At 44.3% G+C, this 19,838-nt stretch overlaps 1 protein-coding gene across 2 annotated transcripts; it reads left to right on the plus strand.

Annotated features, from left to right (window-relative positions):
* The first annotated feature begins 2,435 nt into the window (after positions 1-2,435).
* Positions 2,436-15,080, plus strand: LOC126176060 (trypsin-2-like). 2 transcript variants are annotated; one of them, XM_049923193.1, is made up of 2 exons: positions 2,436-2,838; positions 14,605-15,080. In XM_049923193.1, exons 1-2 carry the CDS (start codon positions 2,461-2,463, stop codon positions 14,983-14,985), a joined length of 759 nt encoding a protein of 252 aa, XP_049779150.1. In that variant the 5' UTR covers positions 2,436-2,460; the 3' UTR covers positions 14,986-15,080. The 2 variants fall into 2 exon arrangements, with proteins under 2 accessions (XP_049779150.1, XP_049779151.1); XM_049923194.1 differs by having other exon boundaries at positions 14,608-15,080.
* The last annotated feature ends 4,758 nt before the right edge of the window (positions 15,081-19,838 follow it).

Consider the following 19,838-nt stretch of genomic DNA (forward strand, 5'->3'; position numbering starts at 1 on the left):
TCAGGTTTTCCATGATTTCCCTAAATCGCTTCAGGCAAATGCCAGGATGGTTCCTTGGAAAGGGCACGGCCGACTTCCTTCCCCATCCTTTCCGAATCCGATGAGACCGATGACCTCGCAGTTTGGCCTCTTGCCCCAAATCAAGCCAACCAAACACAATCCAGTCTTTGAGTTTGGGACGAAATTTAAACCTTTATCTTTCAAGTCTTGAAATTCCTCTTTAAAAGCCTGAAAACAGGCACTGGTTTTCTTCGTGGACTCTTTTCTTTTAGCATCTTGTAGACACTGAAGCCAGTCAGCTGTTTGTGTTCCATGGAGAGTGGTTTGAAGGATAGTGGAACCACGAGTAGGCGACAAGGCATTGAACCTTGTGATGCAGATCAGGTTGGATAGGTTTACGGATGAAGAGTTAAATCCATTTCGTTTATTGGTTCACTGAATTTTATGGGAGAATGGCACATCGACGCTATTTGGTACTGTTCTCGCTGCGTCGGCAAGCACACCACAGTATTTTCGCATCTGAAGGTTGTTGCAGTACTCTGTGTTCTGTGTTGCACATTTCGGCGATAATGAAGGGTTTTACTCTTTGTCAGAGGTACTTTCTCGGAAACAAATGTAACTGAGGCAATAAATCGAATTAATCATAATTGCACTATTAGTCAGTGACGCGCTGCCAGAGATCATAGGTCTCGTGTTCCAAAATACTCATAAAATATCCCTGAACAACTTACTAAATTTTGTCTGTGGAGTTAGATTGGCACTACAAGCTGTGCGAGGAGAGTAATGACACTGACAACAGTGTGAGCGAAATAGCAACGCTGTGTTGTTCAAAAATGGTTCAAATGGCTCTGAGCACTATGGGACTTAACTTCTGTGGTCATCAGTCCCCTAGAACTTAGAACTACTTAAAACCTAACTAACCTAAAGACATCACACACATCCATGCCCGAGGCAGGATTCGAACCTGCGACCGTAGCAGTCCCGCGGTTCCGGACTGCGCGCCTAGAACCACTAGACCACCGCGGCCGGCGCTGTGTTGTTCTCCTTGCGTAAACCGGTGTGTTCATCCCTTCCAGATGCTCAGTCCGAGTTTCAGCTCCGTACAGCCATCATGTGATTTCTGAGAGCGCCTGCAATAAAGTCGAGTTTTTGTTGTGTGTTACGAAAATCGATCAGCGGAATTTCGAGCAACGTTACGCCGTCAAGTTTTGTGTTAAACTTGGGGCATTCGCAAGTGTGACCATCTAAAAGTTGAAACCTATGGGGAACATTCCTTATAAAGAGCACAAGTTTTTCGCTGGCACCAATCATTTTTGGAAGGCCAGATTACACTGAAGGTGAACCTCGCTGAGCAACACCATCAATTTCAAAAGCCGACGATAACGTCGAATGTGTGCGTGCTCTTGCGACATCAGATCGACGTTTCACAATAAGGATGATGGGTGGCCTGATAAACTTACACATCAAATTTTGAACGAGGGTTTGGGCATGCGAAATGTTTGTGCCAATATGTTGCCGAAAACCCCTATAACTGCGCAAAAGAGCGATCGAACAAACATTTGCGTTGGTCTTTTTGAGAGGCTTGCCAATGACCACGAATGGTTCAGCTGTGTGACCACAGGTGATGAATCCTGGATTTTTGGGTACGATCCTGAGACAAAGCGGCAGAGTGAGGAGTGACACATTGAGACATTCCTTCGACCGTAAGAAGCTCGAATGAGCAAATCTAAGGTCAAAAGAATGCAAATGTGCTTTTTTGACAGTAGACGTATCGTTCGTAAGGAATTTGTTCGTCCAGGACAAACCGTAAACCAAGTGTGTTACAAAGATGTCCTTGAAGGACTTAGGAAGAGGGTGAATCGAGTGAGACAGTATAGTGTAGACAAAAGGATAGTGTGTCATGACAACGACACAAGTCACAGGAATATTTGGCCTCAAAAAGCGATTTTCCACAGCCCCTATATTCACCTGATCCTGGTGATTTTTTCCTTTTCCCGAAACTGAAAACTCTCTTAAGAGGATGACATTTTAGGAATCTAGAGAATATTTAAAAGAATGAGACCGATGTATTAAAAGTCCTCCCAGCTGAAGCTTTTCAGCGCTGCTGCCAAGACTGAGGAACTACTACTCCGCCCCGACGTACAGCTGCCGAAGGCAACTGCTTTGAAATGGATAATACTGTTGTGTGCAAAAAAAAATCTTCGGTAGATAAAAAAATCAATCTCATTACGTTTCACACATACCTCGTATGTCTTGCTGGCAATATAAATAACAAATCGCTTCTCAGAATAAAGCATACAGTGGTTTTTAATGGACGCACTCGTATTCTTATCAGAATAGTTCAAACGATTAAAGTGATGTGTTTCTTTAATCTAATCAGCAACTTAATATAAAGGCTCTTACGGCGTCGCCAGAGTCTCTCAGCTGAACAACGGAAATAGCTTAACTGTAGACACTAATATGTGGAAGATCGTGGTGTGTGCATTCGCAGTGGCGTCGGTCTGGCCATGTGTGCAGAGCGCACCACGGATAGTGAATGGCACCAGTGTCGACATCGAGGACTACCCCTGGATGGCGTCCATTCAGTTTGAGGACGGCCACAAGTGTGGCGGCGTTATTATCAGTGAGACTTGGGTGCTGACCTGTGCAGAGTGCGTACAGAAGTTCGATCCCTCGTACTACTTCGTACGCGTTGGCACATCCATACGGGATACTGGGGGCATTCTCTACAACGTCACCAAAACCGCCCACAACAGCCACTACAGCTCCACCTCCATGGACTACGACATCGGAGCAGCGCAGATACTGGGCACCTTCACCTTCAATGAGAAAATTCAGGTAAATTAATAAATGGCTCTTAGTTAATTTTTTGTCACTAAACGTTGAAAAGTACATGCAGTTCAGAAGTTGTTATTGGTTTCCTCCCAGTAAACAGGGTGTAACGGGTACAGGTACAAATATTTTTATATATGGTACCTTAGTACATACACACATGAGTGTTTTCGTCATTTTTTCTTAGCTTCGGACCGTCTTCCCTGAAACATGTAACAAACATTCCTACCTGATGAAACTTCCTGGCAGATTGAAACTGTTGCCGGACCGGGACTCGAACTCGGGACCTTTGCCTTTCGCGGGCAAGTGTTAGAGCAGTTGCCCGCAAAAGGCAAAGGTTTCGAGTTCGAGTCTCGGTCCAGTACACAGTTTTAGTCTGCCGGGAAGTTTCATATCAGCGCACACTCTGTTGAGTGAAAATTTCATTTCTTACTACCTGACGTTTTCTGCAGGGTCATAACTGCACCAATAAGTGGACTACACCTGTCAGTACAGACCAACCGTTTTCCATCCACGCGTCGACACTTCAACGCCTGATGTGTTGCCCACACGAAAATAAGCATTAATGGCTTGCTCTTGCCTTATGTACTTGGAGGCACTACCCAACTTAAAAACATATGACTTGTGATAGCTCTAATTGTTAGTTTGTAAATGACGTAAATACTGAAGTATCGTCGTTCAGTACACCGTCCTCAGTCACCAACAGAAATATCTTCAGGTACACCTGTTACCCCTGAATATCTGAATATCATATTGCGATTACTGTTTCCATTATTTCACAGGAGATTTTTTCTTTTTTTTTTTTTTTTAAGAGAAGGAGGTATTCATCAAGTCAACCGATTCCGAAAACGTGTAATACGAATTATTTGTGGTATGACCTCAGGAACGCCTTTCAGAGTACCTTCAAGGAACTGGGTATACTACCTATTGATTCCCAATATATTTATTCCTTAATGAAATTTATACGAGTAAATGTATCGCAAATAGTTTATCTTCTTTTCAGACCAACAGCCCAAGTCATGGGATCAGCGCTAGGATTAAGATTAATCTCCATAAATATTTAAAGTGATTCACCTGGTCCAGAAAGGTGTCCATCGCTGAAGAACACAACATTTTCATTAACTTGCCAGCGATCATAAAAAGTTGCGCCAACTCTTTGTACTCTATACACGACTTTTAGCAGGACCAACCGGATGCATATTTTATTAACAGTATCTTGCATTGTTTGTGTTACGTAAAGTCGGACTCTGCAGGTCTGCAGCGCAGTGATCAATGTAAAGAAGAGTTTGAAGCTGATTTTCTATTGACGTTCGTGGCTACAACAGTCCAACAATTATCATAAGCAGCTCAGATTATTATACACTTACATTTTTTGTAACTAGGTTTGTTACTGCCAACGGCTCTGCCGCACTGGTTACATCGGTTCCTGTCAGATAACCGAAGTTAAGCGCCGTCGGGCTTGGCTAGCGCTTGGATGGGTGGCCATCCAGTCTGCCGAGCACCGTTGGCAAGCGGGGTGCACTCAGCCCTCGTGAGGCAAATTGAGGAGCAACTTGATCGAGAAGTAGCGGCTCCGGTCACGAAAACTGACAATGGCCGGGAGAGCGGTGTAATGATCACAGACTATCCACATCCAGTGACGCCTAGCGGCAGAGGATGACATGGGGTAGGTCATTACCGTTGGACCTTCCGACGCCTCTTCAGGCTGAGTTTAGTTTAGTTTTAGGTTGTTATTACATCTCAGATGAAAGTATGTTCCAAATTTCTTTTGCTTATTCCACATCCACGATAGCCATTTAACTTGAGATCTATCTATGGAACATAAGGATACCTCATTTCTTACTAACATGGGTTCTTGTTTTATGATGTATTGTACATCCCTGTGGATGTCCTCACTTTGCGTTTATGAACGAGAAGCGTATATAATTTAATCTTACGTATTTCGTTACACAACTTTCTTGAAGATTTGTGTGGTATTTATATAGTTTCAAGAAACTGTAAAACTCTGGGCATTGATGGAAAGATGAGGATATGAAAGACGTCTACATCGAGATACGACTCTACAAACCACTGGAGGATGTGATGTAATGTACAGGGCTATTACAAATGATTGAAGCGATTTCATAAATTCACTGTAGCTCCATTCATTGACATATGGTCACGACACACTACAGATACGTAGAAAAACTCATAAAGTTTTGTTCGGCTGAAGCCGCCCTTCAGGTTTCTGCCATCAGAGCGCTCGAGAGCGCAGTGAGACAAAATGGCGACAGGAGCCGAGAAAGCGTATGTCGTGCTTGAAATGCACTCACATCAGTCAGTCATAACAGTGCAACGACACTTCAGGACGAAGTTCAACAAAGACCCACCAACTGCTAACTCCATTCGGCGATGGTATGCGCAGTTTAAAGCTTCTGGATGCCTCTGTAAGGGGCAATCAACGAGTCGGCCTGCTGTGAGCGAAGAAACGGTTGAACGCGTGCGGGCAAGTTTCACGCGTAGCCCGCGGAAAATTGGCTCATGCCACAACTGGAGAACGACAGCGCCGACTTCATCTTTCAACAGGATGGTGCTCCACCGCACTTCCATCATGACGTTCGGCATTTCTTAAACAGGAGATTGGAAAACCGATGGATCGGTCGTGGTGGAGATCATGATCAGCAATTCATGTCATGGCCTCCACGCTCTGCCGACTTAACCCCATGCGATTTCTTTCTGTGGGGTTATGTGAAAGATTCAGTGTTTAAACCTCCTCTACCAAGAAAGGTGCCAGAACTGCGAGCTCGCATCAACGATGCTTTCGAACTCATTGATGGGTTCAAATGGTTCAAATGGCTCTGAGCACTATGGAACTCAACTGCTGGGGTCATAAGTCCCCTAGAACTTAGAACTACTTAAACCTAACTAACCTAAGGACAGCACACAACATCCAGCCATCACGAGGCAGAGAAAATCCCTGACCCCGCCGGGAATCGAACCCGGGAACCCGGGCGTGGGAAGCGAGAACGCTACCGCACGACCACGAGATGCGGGCTCATTGATGGGTACATGCTGCGCCGAGTGTGGGAGGAACTTGATTATCGGCTTGATGTCTGCCGAATCACTAAAGGGGCACATATCGAACATTTGTGAATGCCTAAAAAAACTTTTTGAGTTTTTGTATGTGTGTGCAAAGCATTGTGAAAATATCTCAAATAATAAAGTTATTGTAGAGCTGTGAAATCGCTCCAATCATTTGTAATAACCCTGTACTTAACTTGATACAACCTTCCTTGCTGATTCCTGTTAACGGCACGTGGAGAGCTGGAAGAATAACTTTTTAAATCTCTCTGTGTGAGGTGGTAGAAAAGGTGAAGGAGCAATGAGATCAACTGCATCGGGATTGTATGAGGAATTAGTGACAAGTGGAGATGCGTGCTGGACTGGGATTCTGACCCGAGACCACCTGCTTAGTAGTCACCTACGTTAACCGCTACGCCACTCGGACGTAGTGTTTATCGCAAATGTGCTGACTATCTCGGTACGTTCCCTGGCGGACTCCTACTATCACCTAGTGCCACCTATCCATGTCCTCCATGCTCGCCAATTTTAGATTCCCGCTGGAGGTCAAACGTAAATGTGCATTCGCACTGAAGGTTGTGGATTCACCGCCCATCGATGTGAACCAGTTATATATGCAAGCGATGTGTCTGTTCTTTTGGACATGTCCTAAAGAACAAACGCCTAGGGGTGTGGACAGTATGTCTAGAGTCTTCCCTTGACACTTGTACTTGAAAATCTTGTAGTTAGACTTTCGCAGGATAATTGGCTGTACATCAAGTGCCCGATTTTTTTTTCTTTTTTTTCGAAAAAAGATTTACGTGACACTCTTCTGTGAGCTAACAAAGCTGTGACCATTCATGCCTCTCCCCTTTGTATATGTTCAATATCTCGTGTTATTCCCATTTAATATGGGTGTCACACACTTAAGCAATATTCTAGAATGAGACGCATAACTGATCTATAAGCAGTCTTCTTTGTAGGCTGACAGTATTTTCCTGGTAGTCTGCAAATGAAACGAAGTCTTCCACCTGCCATGCCTATGACTGTGGTGATCGGTCCATTTCATATCCCTAAGAATTCATACACCCAGGCACAGCTTTCAGAGGCCCCAGCCTTTGATTCCTTCAGTTTTTGAAGACTACACGCTGTGTTTGTTATAGACTCACATGAAAACTTTAAGCTGTTCGGCATTCTGTTTCCACTGCAAATACTTACCTTTCAAGTGCTTTATTTTAACACATGCGCTACTCACTGACGCAAAGCTGTGACCTGCCGTACGTTGCTTTCAAATACCACAGAATCATGCGATTAAGGAAGTGTATACACCGGTAAGAGCAAAAGAATTGCTTCGACAGTTACAGCACTGAAGCTGTGGTGAAGCCTATCTCTCCACTGTATCGGCTCTACAACGTCTGCTAATCGCACAGAATCTCGCGAGATCCTCGTGAGATTTTGGAAGGAATGGAGTGAAAGGACTAGCAGATTCATGTCTTCAGTCGGTTCGTTTAGCTTGTTCGAGCAGTTTAGCACTGCACACGAAAGACAATCATCCAAGATCGAATCTCAGGCGAGGACACAGTTTTCTTTTATCACATGAAAAGTGTTCCAGGAGGAATACTAAGTATTTTAGTAAAAGGTAGAGTAAAATAATTCGAATTAACTATTCCACTTAACATGGATCGAATTTTTATTGGTAACAGAGATACAACTGGTTGCAGATGTAAGTATTCATTTCGGTGTTGGCACACTAGTTGCTATGAGTTTGTCGACTGTTTTTTTTTTTTAACGTAAAGTTTAAATAACCGCGTTTTGAGCTGTGACTGTGATTTGCTTGACAATTCTACTGTACCTTTTAAGCGTCCCGCATGTATTTAAAATTCTGAATATGTCAGTATGGTACACTCCTGGAAATGGAAAAAAGAACACATTGACACCGGTGTGTCAGACCCACCATACTTGCTCCGGACACTGCGAGAGGGCTGTACAAGCAATGATCACACGCACGGCACAGCGGACACACCGCCGCCGTCAGTGTCAGCCAGTTTGCCGTGGCATACGGAGCTCCATCGCAGTCTTTAACACTGGTAGCATGCCGCGACAGCGTGGACGTGAACCGTATGTGCAGTTGACGGACTTTGAGCGAGGGCGTATAGTGGGCATGCGGGAGGCCGGGTGGACGTACCGCCTAATTGCCCAACACGTGGGGCGTGAGGTCTCCACAGTACATCGATGTTGTTGCCAGTGGTCGGCGGAAGGTGCACGTGCCCGTCGACCTGGGACCGGACCGCAGCGACGCACGGATGCACGCCAAGACCGTAGGATCCTACGCAGTGCCGTAGGGGACCGCACCGCCACTTCCCAGAAAATTAGGGACACTGTTGCTCCTGGGGTATCGGCGAGGACCATTCGCAACCGTCTCCATGAAGCTGGGCTACGGTCCCGCACACCCTTAGGCCGTCTTCCGCTCACGCCCCAACATCGTGCAGTCCGCCTCCAGTGGTGTCGCGACAGGCGTGAATGGAGGGACGAATGGAGACGTGTCGTCTTCAGCGATGAGAGTCGCTTCTGCCTTGGTGCCAATGATGGTCGTATGCGTGTTTGGCGCCGTGCAGGTGAGCGCCACAATCAGGACTGCATACGACCGAGGCACACAGGGCCAACACCCGGCATCATGGTGTGGGGAGCGATCTCCTACACTGGCCGTACACCAATGGTGATCGTCGAGGGGACACTGAATAGTGCACGGTACATCCAAACCGTCATCGAACCCATCGTTCTACCATTCCTAGCTCGGCAAGGGAACTTGCTGTTCCAACAGGACAATGCACGTCCGCATGTATCCCGTGCCACCCAACGTGCTCTAGAAGGTGTAAGTCAACTACCCTGGCCAGCAAGATCTCCGGATCTGTCCCCCATTGAGCATGTTTGGGACTGGATGAAGCGTCGTCTCACGCGGTCTGCACGTCCAGCACGAACGCTGGTCCAACTGAGGCGCCAGGTGGAAATGGCATGGCAAGCCGTTCCACAGGACTACATCCAGCATCTCTACGATCGTCTCCATGGGAGAATAGCAGCCGCATTGCTGCGAAAGGTGGATATACACTGTACTAGTGCTGACATTGTGCATGCTCTGTTGCCTGTGTCTATGTGCCTGAGGTTCTGTCAGTGTGATCATGTGATGTATCTGACCCCAGGAATGTGTCAATAAAGTTTCCCCTTCCTGGGACAATGAATTCACGGTGTTCTTATTTCAATTTCCAGGAGTGTATTTTGTGTACGGGTTCGTAATGGCTATGCTGCAGCTGCTGCTCGTAGGGGATACGGTTGACGATTCAAGAGAGTTTACTCGTCCTTTCGTTAAATATTGTGAGATGGTGCATTGCCCAACACTAATACACAGACGGAAAGAAAATAACAACACCAAGAACGAGTTGTGCGACATAAGCGGAAGTTGCTACGCGTCGTTCAACATCCGAAAGATGGCGTCTATACAAATTTTGAGTGAGTGGCATAAGAGTGGCACTAGGAGCGCCATTACCAGGATGCAAATCAGGTTTGCTTTAAATACTTACTGTAACGGTCGTGAGCGTAAGTCCCGTTTGAAACTGGGTGAAGTAAGTTGATGTTAGTCAAGAACGCCTTTAAGGCGATAAGGACGCCATTATCAACGCCTTACTGAGTTTGGAAGAGTTCGTTTAATAGTGCTACCAGAAGCTGGATGGAGAAAGACGTGGTAGGAATGTAGCCTCTGCACATGATTTCTGGTAGCAGCGGTCAGGAAAATGTACGGCCGCAAGAAGACCAGTCTCCGGACGGTCACGTAGCACTAGCGAGAGGGAAGACCATCGTTTTCGACGTACGGCTTTGGCACATCGAACTGCATCTGCAGCAGCAATTTGAGCAGCAGTTGGCACCACAGTAACGCAACGAACTGTTACAAATAGGTTACTTCAAGGACAGCTCCGAGTCAGTCGTTGTGTGGCGTGCATTCCACTGATCCCAAACCACTTCAGTGGTGACAAGTGAGAGCTCATTGGATGGCTGGGTGGAAGACTGTTGTGTTTTCTGATGAAAACTGGTTCTGCCTCCGTGCCAGTAATGGCCGTATGTTGATTAGAAGGAGGCTAGCTGAGCGCCTGCATCCAGCCTGTCAGTGGCCTAGACACATTGGCACATTGGAGCTACACCTGAAGTTATGGTTTGGGGTACTATTTCATATGACATCAGAAGCACTCTCGTGATTATCTCGCACACTCTGACTGCAGATACGTAAGTCAATCTGGTGATTCGATCTGTTGTACTGCCGTTCATGAACAGTATTCCAGGGGGTGTTTTCCAACAGGTTAATTCTCACCCATACACAACTGTTGTAACCCAACACGATCTACAGGGTGTCGACATGTTGCCTTGGCCTGCTCGATCACCAGATCTGTTTCCAATTGAGCATATATGGGACATCATTGGGCGTCTACTCCAGCATCACGGGATATCCCGTGGTCTAGGGCTAGCGTCTTCGGTCCCGGGTTCGATCCCCGCCACTGCCTAAATTTTGATAAATAATCAGCATTGGCGGCCGAAGACTTCCGGCATAAGAAGTCAGCCTCATTCTGCCAACGGCCTTGTCAAAGAGGGCGGAGGAGCGGATAGAGGTTCAGGGCACTCTCTTGTCCTAGGGGTGGGAAATTGCCCCTAAACGCGGAAGAATCAGCAATGATCAACGACATGAGGATGCAGAAGGCAATGGAAACCACTGCATTAAAGACACGTAACGTGTATCCACAGGACATGTGGCCTGTAATTGAAGAAGTGTCATGATGATCTCTCCATTGGCAAAAGATTCCGGAATAGTCCCCCATTCGGATCTCCGGGAGGGGACTGCCAAGGGGGAGGTTACCATGAGAAAAAGATTGAATAATCTACGAAAGGATAACGTTCTACGAGTCGGGGCGTGGAATGTCAGAAGCTTGAACGTGGTAGGGAAACTAGAAAGTCTGAAAAGGGAAATGCAAAGGCTCAATCTAGATATAGTAGGGGTCAGTGAAGTGAAGTGGAAGGAAGACAAGGGTTTCTGGTCAGATGAGTATCGGGTAATATCAACAGCAGCAGAAAATGGTATAACAGGTGTAGGATTCGTTATGAATAGGAAGGTAGGGCAGAGGGTGTGTTACTGTGAACAGTTCAGTGACTGGGTTGTTCTAATCAGAATCTACAGCAGACCAACACCGACAACGATAGTTCAGGTATAAATGCCGACGTCGCAAGCTGAAGATGAACAGATAGAGAAAGTGTATGAGGATATTGAAAGGGTAATACAGTATGTAAAGGGGGACGAAAATATAATAGTCATGGGCGACTGGAATGCAGTTGTAGGGGAAGGAGTAGAAGAAAAGGTTACAGGAGAATATGGGCTTGGGACAAGAAATGAAAGAGGAGAAAGACTAATTGAGTTCTGTAACAAGTTTCAGCTAGTAATAGCGAATACCCTGTTCAAGAATCACAAGAGCAGGAGGTATACTTGGAAAAGGCCGGGAGATACGGGAAGATTTCAATTAGATTACATCATGGTCAGACAGAGATTCCGAAATCAGATACTGGATTGTAAGGCATACCCAGGAGCAGATATAGACTCAGATCACAATATAGTGGTGATGAAGAGTAGGCTGAAGTTCAAGACATTAGTCAGGAAGAATCAATACGCAAAGAAGTGGGATACGGAAGTACTAAGGAATGACGAGATACATTTAAAAAAGTTCTCTAACGCTATAGATACAGCAATAAGGAATAGCGCAGTAGGCAGTACAGTTGAAGAGGAATGGACATCTCTAAAAAGGGCCATCACAGAAGTTGGGAAGGAAAACATAGGTACAAAGAAGGTAGCTGCGAAGAAACCACGGGTAACAGAAGAAATACTTCAGTTGATTGATGAAAGGAGGAAGTACAAACATGTTCTGGGAAAATCAGGAATACAGAAATACAAGTCGCTGAGGAATGAAATAAATAGGAAGTGCAGGGAAGCTAAGACGAAATGGCTGCAGGAAAAATGTGAAGACATCGAAAAAGATACGATTGTCGGAAGGACAGACTCAGCATACAGGAAAGTCAAACCAATCTTTGGTGACATTAAAAGCAACGGTGGTAACATTAAGAGTGCAACGGGAATTCCACTGTTAAATGCAGAGGAGAGAGCAGATAGGTGGAAAGAATACATTGAAAGCCTCTATGAGGGTGAAGATTTGTCTGATGTGATAGAAGAAGAAACAGGAGTCGATTTAGAAGAGATAGGGGATCCAATATTAGAATCGGAATTTATAAGAGCTTTGGAGGACTTACGGTCAAATAAGGCAGAAGGGATAGATAACATTCCATCAGAATTTCTAAAATCATTGGGGGAAGTGGCAACAAAACGACTATTCACGTTGGTGTGTAGAATATATGAGTCTGGCGATATACCATCTAACTTTCGGAAAAGCATCATCCACACAATTCCGAAGACGGCAAGAGCTGACAAGTGCGAGAATTATCGCACAATCCGCTTAACAGCTCATGCATCGAAGCTGCTTACAAGAATAATATACAGAAGAATGGAAAAGAAAATTGAGAATCCGCTAGGTGACGATCAGTTTGGCTTTAGGAAAAGTAAAGGGACGAGAGAGGCAATTCTGACGTTACGGCTAATAATGGAAGCAAGGCTAAAGAAAAATCAAGACACTTTCATAGGATTTGTCGACCTGGAAAAAGCGTTCGACAATATAAAATGGTGCAAGCTGTTCGAGATTCTGAAAAAAGTAGGGGTAAGCTATAGGGAGAGACGGGTCATATACAATATGTACAACAACCAAGAGGGAATAATAAGAGTGGACGATCAAGAACGAAGTGCTCGTATTAAGAAGGGTGGAAGACAAGGCTGTAGCCTTTTGCCCCTACTCTTCAATCTGTACATCGAGGAAGCAATGATGGAAATAAAAGAAAGGTTCAGGAGTGGAATTAAAATACAAGGTGAAAGGATATCAATGATACGATTCGCTGATGACATTGCTATCCTGAGTGAAAGTGAAGAAGAGTTAAATGATCTGCTGAGCGGAATGAACAGTCTAATGAGTACACAGTATGGTTTGAGAGTAAATCGGAGAAAGACGAAGGTAATGAGAAGTAGCAGAAATGAGAACGGCGAGAAACTTAACATCAGGATTGACGGTCACGAAGTCAATGAAGTTAAGGAATTCTGCTACGTGGGCAGTAAAATAACCAATGACGGACGGAGCAAGGAGGACATCAAAAGCAGACTCGCTATGACAAAAAAGGCATTTCTGGCCAAGAGAAGTCTACTAATATCAAATACCGGCCTTAATTTGAGAAATAAATTTCTGAGGATGTACGTCTGGAGTTCAGCATTGTATGGTAGTGAAACATGGACTGTGGGAAAACCGGAACAGAAGAGAATCGAAGCATTTGAGATGTGGTGCTATGGACGAATGTTGAAAATTAGGTGGACTGATAAGGTAAGGAATGAGGAGGTTCTATGCAGAATCGGAGAGGAAAGGAATATGTGGAAAACACTGATAAGGAGACGGGGCAGGACATCTGCTAAGACATGAGGGAATGACTTCCATGGTACTAAAGGGAGCGGTAGAGGGCAAAAACTGTAGAGGAAGACAGAGATTGGAATACGTCAAGCAAATAATTGAGGACGTAGGTTGCAAGTGCTACTCTGAGATGAAGAAGTTAGCACAGGAAAGGGAAAGGAATTCGTGGCGGGCCGCATCAAACCAGTCAGTAGACTGATGACCAAAAAAAAAAAAAAAAATATTGACTGACCAAATGCAACAGGCATGGAACTCATCTCACAAACTGACATCCGGCACCTTTATAGCATAATGCATGAACGTTTGCGTGCTTACATTCAACATTCTGGTGGTTATACCGGTTGTTCAGAAATGGCTCTGAGCACTATGGGACTTAACTTCTAAGGTCATCAGTCCCCTAGAACTTAGAACTACTTAAACCTAACTAACCTAATGACATCACACACATCCATACCCGAGGCAGGATTCGAACCTGCGACCATAGCAGCAGCGCAGTTCCGGACTGAAGCCCCTAGAACCGCTCGACCACATCGGCCGGCGGCTTTTGCAGTCCATTCGGCACCACGTTCGCCGTCAAGTACTCCGTAACTTCAACCAACTCCAACGTGTGTCCTATGTCAACATGTATGTCGCGCCTAAACTGGTACACGTTGCCCAGATTCTCCCAATGCCGTTACTTCTTGGCCGCCACATCCAGTCAGCCTTTGGACTATACCGTTTGTTAATGTACCAGTATTTTACATTTGCAATGGCTTGTTTTGCGCTTAATTAAGCCGTGATCTTGCGATGTTAATCACTTAAAATGTTACCCAGACGAATGTGTTCCCGAAATTTCATTACTCTACATTAATTACGTTTGGATGTTACGTTTTTTTCCTTCAGTCTATTATGAAAGTATTCTGGGTTTCTTACGTATTCTGGATAATTTGTAAATTTTCCTGTTCTTTCTGATGACACTCTGTTACCTACAACGCTCCATTGTTTCTGTGATGTCCTATTGTTACGTTTCATTTCAAGAACAAAGTCGAATCTAAGGTCTATGTTTAGCCAAACTTCGGAGGCTTGGAGGTTGCAACTACGAACACATTCTCTCGTTATCTTTGGGCATTCTCTGTGATGACTCCTCTTTCTGCTTGCTATGTCCGAGCAGCCCATTCCGTTGACGACAGTGGAGCCTGAGGCCGGCACGCTGGTGTCCATAACTGGCTGGGGCACGGTCTATAGCGGCAGCTACCTGGCAGACCAGCTGCAGATGGTGGAGCTCTACATCGTGGACCGGGACGTCTGCAACGACGCTTACGACGGGCTGGGCAAGGTGAGCGTCCGCAAGATCTGTGCATGGTGGCCGGGCGGTGGCCGCGACCGCTGTGGCCCCGACTATGGGGGCCCCATGGTGTTGGATGGCGTGCTGGTGGGGGTCATCTCCTCCTGGGGCAACGGCTGCGCCCTTCCCGGCTGGCCCAGCGTCTACGCCAACATCGCCAACGCCGACATTAGGCAGTGGATCAATGACACCACCGGCGTCTAGAGCCTGCAGCTGCTGCTCTCTCTCTCTTTCGTCTTGGTTACACTATTTCAGCTTGAGGCGAATGTAAATAAAATAACGCAAATCAAACAGTAATAAAAAACTGGAAAGAACATACATAAAACTCGTTTTAAAACACTCAGTGAAACGTAAACGGCGTTGGATATCCTTTTTCCCCTTCCCAATATTTATGGTGTTCCTGCCTAGAACCAAACTAGGTAACAAAATATATATTGTTTTCATAGATGTGAAAAATCAATAATTCTGTATTATGGCAAAGAGGTCAACTATCATATAAGCATAGCCCGCCCGGTTGGCCGTGCGGTCTAACGCACGGCTTTCCGGTCGGGAAGGAGCGCCTGGTCCCCGGCACGAATCCGCCCGGTGGATTTGTGTGAGGTCCGGTGAACCGGCCAGTCTGTGGATGGTTTTTAGGCGGTTTTCCATCTACCTCGGCGAATGCGGGCTGGTTCCCCTTATTCCGCCTCAGTTACACTATGTCGGCGATTGCTGCGCAAACAAGTTCTCCACGTACGCGTACACCACCATTACTCTACCACGCTAACATAGGGGTTACACTCGTCTAGTGTGAGACGTTCCCTGGGGGGTCCACCGGGGGCCCAACGGCACCATAACCCTGGGTTCGGTGTGGGGTGGCGGAGGGGTGTACTGCGGTAGTCATCGTGGGGTTGTGGACCACTGCGGCTTCGGCGGGGACGGAGCCGCTCCGTCGTTTCTAGGTCCCCGGTTAACATACAATACAATACAATACATCATATAAGCATACATTAAAACAGGCTGAATGTTTTCATATTAGTTTTATTATTGTTATGTGATAACGTACTGGTCAACGTCTAATTGACTATGTACGCTACACTAGCGTTCTCATACGCTTCTACGCCTCTAATGTACACTAGACTACGGCCTGCACAAGTGATGGTGGCAACGTATCCCGGTGTTATCGCCTCACTGTCTATAATAAACAAATGATGACAGTTTATATGTTGTTACAGACAGTTCATATGTAGATACCCCGCAAGGCTGCAGTCGCTCACTACCAGCTGGGTGGTATCTCAAAATGACGCACATTTAGCCTGCCCCAGTCTCACGACAATAATGCAATGCTAAACTGATGCTACTGAAAACGCTCGCTATTAACTTCCGCCCTGTCTTGATACAAGCCGGGCGATGTAAGGCACTGGCACACTACATAAATTGTGAAAATACAAATATACGTAAATGTATCAGTATGAATTGAGTATTTATAAAAATTGAAAGGATCATTGTTTGCTCTTCAAAGAGTCTTTGCGGGTAAGTATATTTATTATGTCTTATGCGGAGTGAAGCTAAAAGAATGTGACCCAGTGTGAACTATTAGTGTGTACTGACCAACCGGTATAATGCATGGTACTCTGGATGAGGTCAACAATAAGCACTGCCCGTTAAAATGCTGGCTATGTGTGAAAGTGTACAGTTTTCAAGAAGGAAGCTACTGAAGTATAAATATACAAGCCTCTCAGAGCTGCGTAAAATCACTTATTTATAAAGTTTTATAGCTCAAAAGGAAACTATAATGTAAAAGATCTGGTTTGCTACTTCTCTTGCATGCCATGGTATGATTTAACTTTAATCCTGCTGTTGGTAAGTATAAATTAATCTGATTTCATTTACACATGCATGAAATTAAAATGACAAACGATTCAGTAATTACAATGTTATGTGTCATACAAGTTGTACATTCTGGCATTTAACATTTTTGAAAATCTTTCAGACCATCTGTGAAGGAGATGACGGAATGTGGTAGGGTGGAGCCCATTTCAGCCAGTTGTCGTGATGCTGTGAAGGCACTTTTTATTTCTGAATTCGGTTGTTACTTGGACTGGATGAAATCTTTGATGCAGGTTGAAGGGAGGACGATGGTCATGTACTTGTTGCTTTCTCGCAGCATTCGATTACGTACATCCAGTTAATCTGTTGAGTCTGTATCTAGCGCATTGTTATTTAAGTCTGTCCTGTATTTTATTTGTACTGAGAGTTACACGTAATGAGGCGGTAAAGGACTCGTATGCTAGGTGTCCAGGTCTGCAGAAATGATTTTAATTCGATTGGGTGACATTAACCATGCTTGCATTGCATACGCAAGTATAGGAATAACGAAAATTTTTTGTGTGAACAATGCCACTGGTGAATCTGCGACGTGCATTCTAAATTTCACAGGTCTATCTCTGCCTTTCTTATTCTTTCTCTTGCGTTTTCTTGACAGTTTAATAGTTCATCTAAGTGGATCCAAGGTATTTTACGTTTTCTTCTGGGATGATTTATCATCCCCTTGCAAATTAGTTAGTAGTCGGTGTCGGAACAATATCACATGGCTTTTTGGGGGGTCTTGCCCTTCTAGCCAAGATTACAATCTGTTTATATAGTCGTTAGCATATTTATTTTCTCTGTCACAAGTTAGAGTGTGACAGCTGCAAGCAGTATCAATTGCATATAAGGATATACCTTCATTCAACCACGGAGGTCTACAAACATCAGCTTTATAGATTGTGTATGACACTGGAGACATGACTGATGCTTGATGTATCTGTGCATTTTGTGTGAAACGTGTCAACGTTTGATTAACAAATTGGACTTATGCTTTCGTGTAATAAATGAGTTTTGCTGTAACTGCACGATTTTGCATGGGAAGTTCAAACGTAAAATTTTAAAGAGTAGCCAAACATCGCAGACCTTATCAAACGCTCGTTACGGTACTGCAGTTGCATCTGCCATGTTACAAAGCTTGAATCGCTTTACTGGTTTACCTCAGAACAGGGACGGCTGCGCTATGGTCGCTCTTGAATCCGGTTTCTTCTTACGGGACGATACTGTTGTCCTCTGCGAATTATTGTAGTCTGTAGTTAATAATTGTTTCGAAGATTTTCGTATGACTGCGAGCAATGTAATAGGTCTATATGAGTTGAGATTGTTCTTTGGTTTTTTCACGCGAAGGAATGACCCTGATTTAGCCCTAATGTTTACACCAGCCTCGTAAGTTGTACAACGTGTAATATATCACCTTCTTCCCCAATATGGATTTTGTTATTTTAAATTTGTTCATGAGAGTAAACATTTTATCAGCGATAGAATACTTCACATTGCCGATAAGAAAAGAAAACGTACAATCACAAAATTAGAAGGAAGGAAGTGGTTTTATTAGTCTTATCTCACGGCATAAGTTGATTCATACTTGTAGGCACTTCAATGTCATGCAAGAATTAGCTTCAGGTTCAGCAACCGTCGTTGGCAAACAGCGAACTTGGAGTCGCGAAACCCTGTTATTGTTAATCGTTAGTGTAAAAGTTAGTTTTGCATGATAATAATAATCACAATCGGACTTACGAATGATGAAATGGGAAGGCGATAGCACACCTATGGCGTGCAATCGTCGCGTCACTGAACTAACTCCAACTAATTTACAGGCCAAAAATTACACAAAACCAAATTCATTGGTAGGTACGCATGGTCTCACTACCACAATAAAGAGAACGTGATTTCAAGCAGCATTATTATTTAACACAAAATACAAGTTACAGAAATGATACAACTTTGTCTCACCGATGCTCGAAGATAGAGATGAAACGAACATCAGTGCTGTTAGTTTAACAAAGAAAGGATCGAAAATGTCTTTCACAGATAATTGAGATACAAAGATGGAGCTGATTCTCTGAGGCGTAATCTTATCTCTAACATCCAGATATCAAGTCCAGTCAGGGTTACTGCTTGAAATAAAATGTTTTGTTAAAAGTCCCCTTGAATGGCGGAGACAGTATCATAATAAATAGATACGCCATTCAATGACACTTCACCCACTTCACTCAGGAGTTTGAACATCGACATACAAGAATACAATGAAATCGCCAGTTTAAATGGAATATGGAGTAGTTTTGTTAAAACAGTTGTCTTATTATAGACTACTAACGGATTTTTGAAGGCGGTTCAGTGAGTCACAATGGTAAAGAAGGATCTCTCTGTATGACATTTATGGTGGTGATCTGAGAGCTATAGATTTGATAAAATTTTGCAGTAGAATACCAGATGTCATGATTTAGGGTTAAAATCTGGATTTAATTCTATGCTCAGGAATATCTTTAAATAAATTTAGTCTCCCTCCTCCCCCATTTGGCTGCAGTCAATAGGAAACCTGAGAAAATGTGTGAGGTCTTCAAACTTTACACGATTAAAGACGTTATAGGTCATTGCAAAATAAATTAATATACATTCAAAGTTCGATACGAAATGCAGTGCAAATGATGAATCTTTTAGTCACCGTTCTTGGCAAATTAATTTAACATAACATACTGCTCAGCGTAAGTGGCGTTTAGCATATCTCTTAAAATGTTCTGTATGCGCAATTTATACTCATTTGAACATATGTACGCATATTTTTAGAGCTGTTTTTGCTTTTGTATTCGTTTGATGACACAGGTAGTATACTTTAAGTGACGTATGACGCGTAATCAATGCAATAAGAAAATAATTACGGTTCATACTTTTATGAAAATGAATATCAGAAGCTAAAAGATATTACATTGGGGTGATCGTCGAACGGTTCAGCTCACGTTGACGAGGTAAGTTGCACCCATGAACAAGATGTAGGCGACCGTTGTCGGCTGCGTAAGCACCCATCGTAAAGGACAGGATCCAGACAGTGAGGCTGATGACCGGAACAGCAAGCAGGATACCTCAGAGTAGCTTGGTTGCACCTCAAAGAGACATCAGGTAGTCTAGCGTAATCTGATTACATGTAACAATTGGACAAAGAAATCAGAAAGACGTAATGCACAGCTTACAGAAGTTGTGCTGAAGCAAGAACT

Source organism: Schistocerca cancellata, chromosome 3 (genome assembly GCF_023864275.1).
Source record: "Schistocerca cancellata isolate TAMUIC-IGC-003103 chromosome 3, iqSchCanc2.1, whole genome shotgun sequence".
Classification (NCBI taxonomy): domain Eukaryota; kingdom Metazoa; phylum Arthropoda; class Insecta; order Orthoptera; family Acrididae; genus Schistocerca; species Schistocerca cancellata.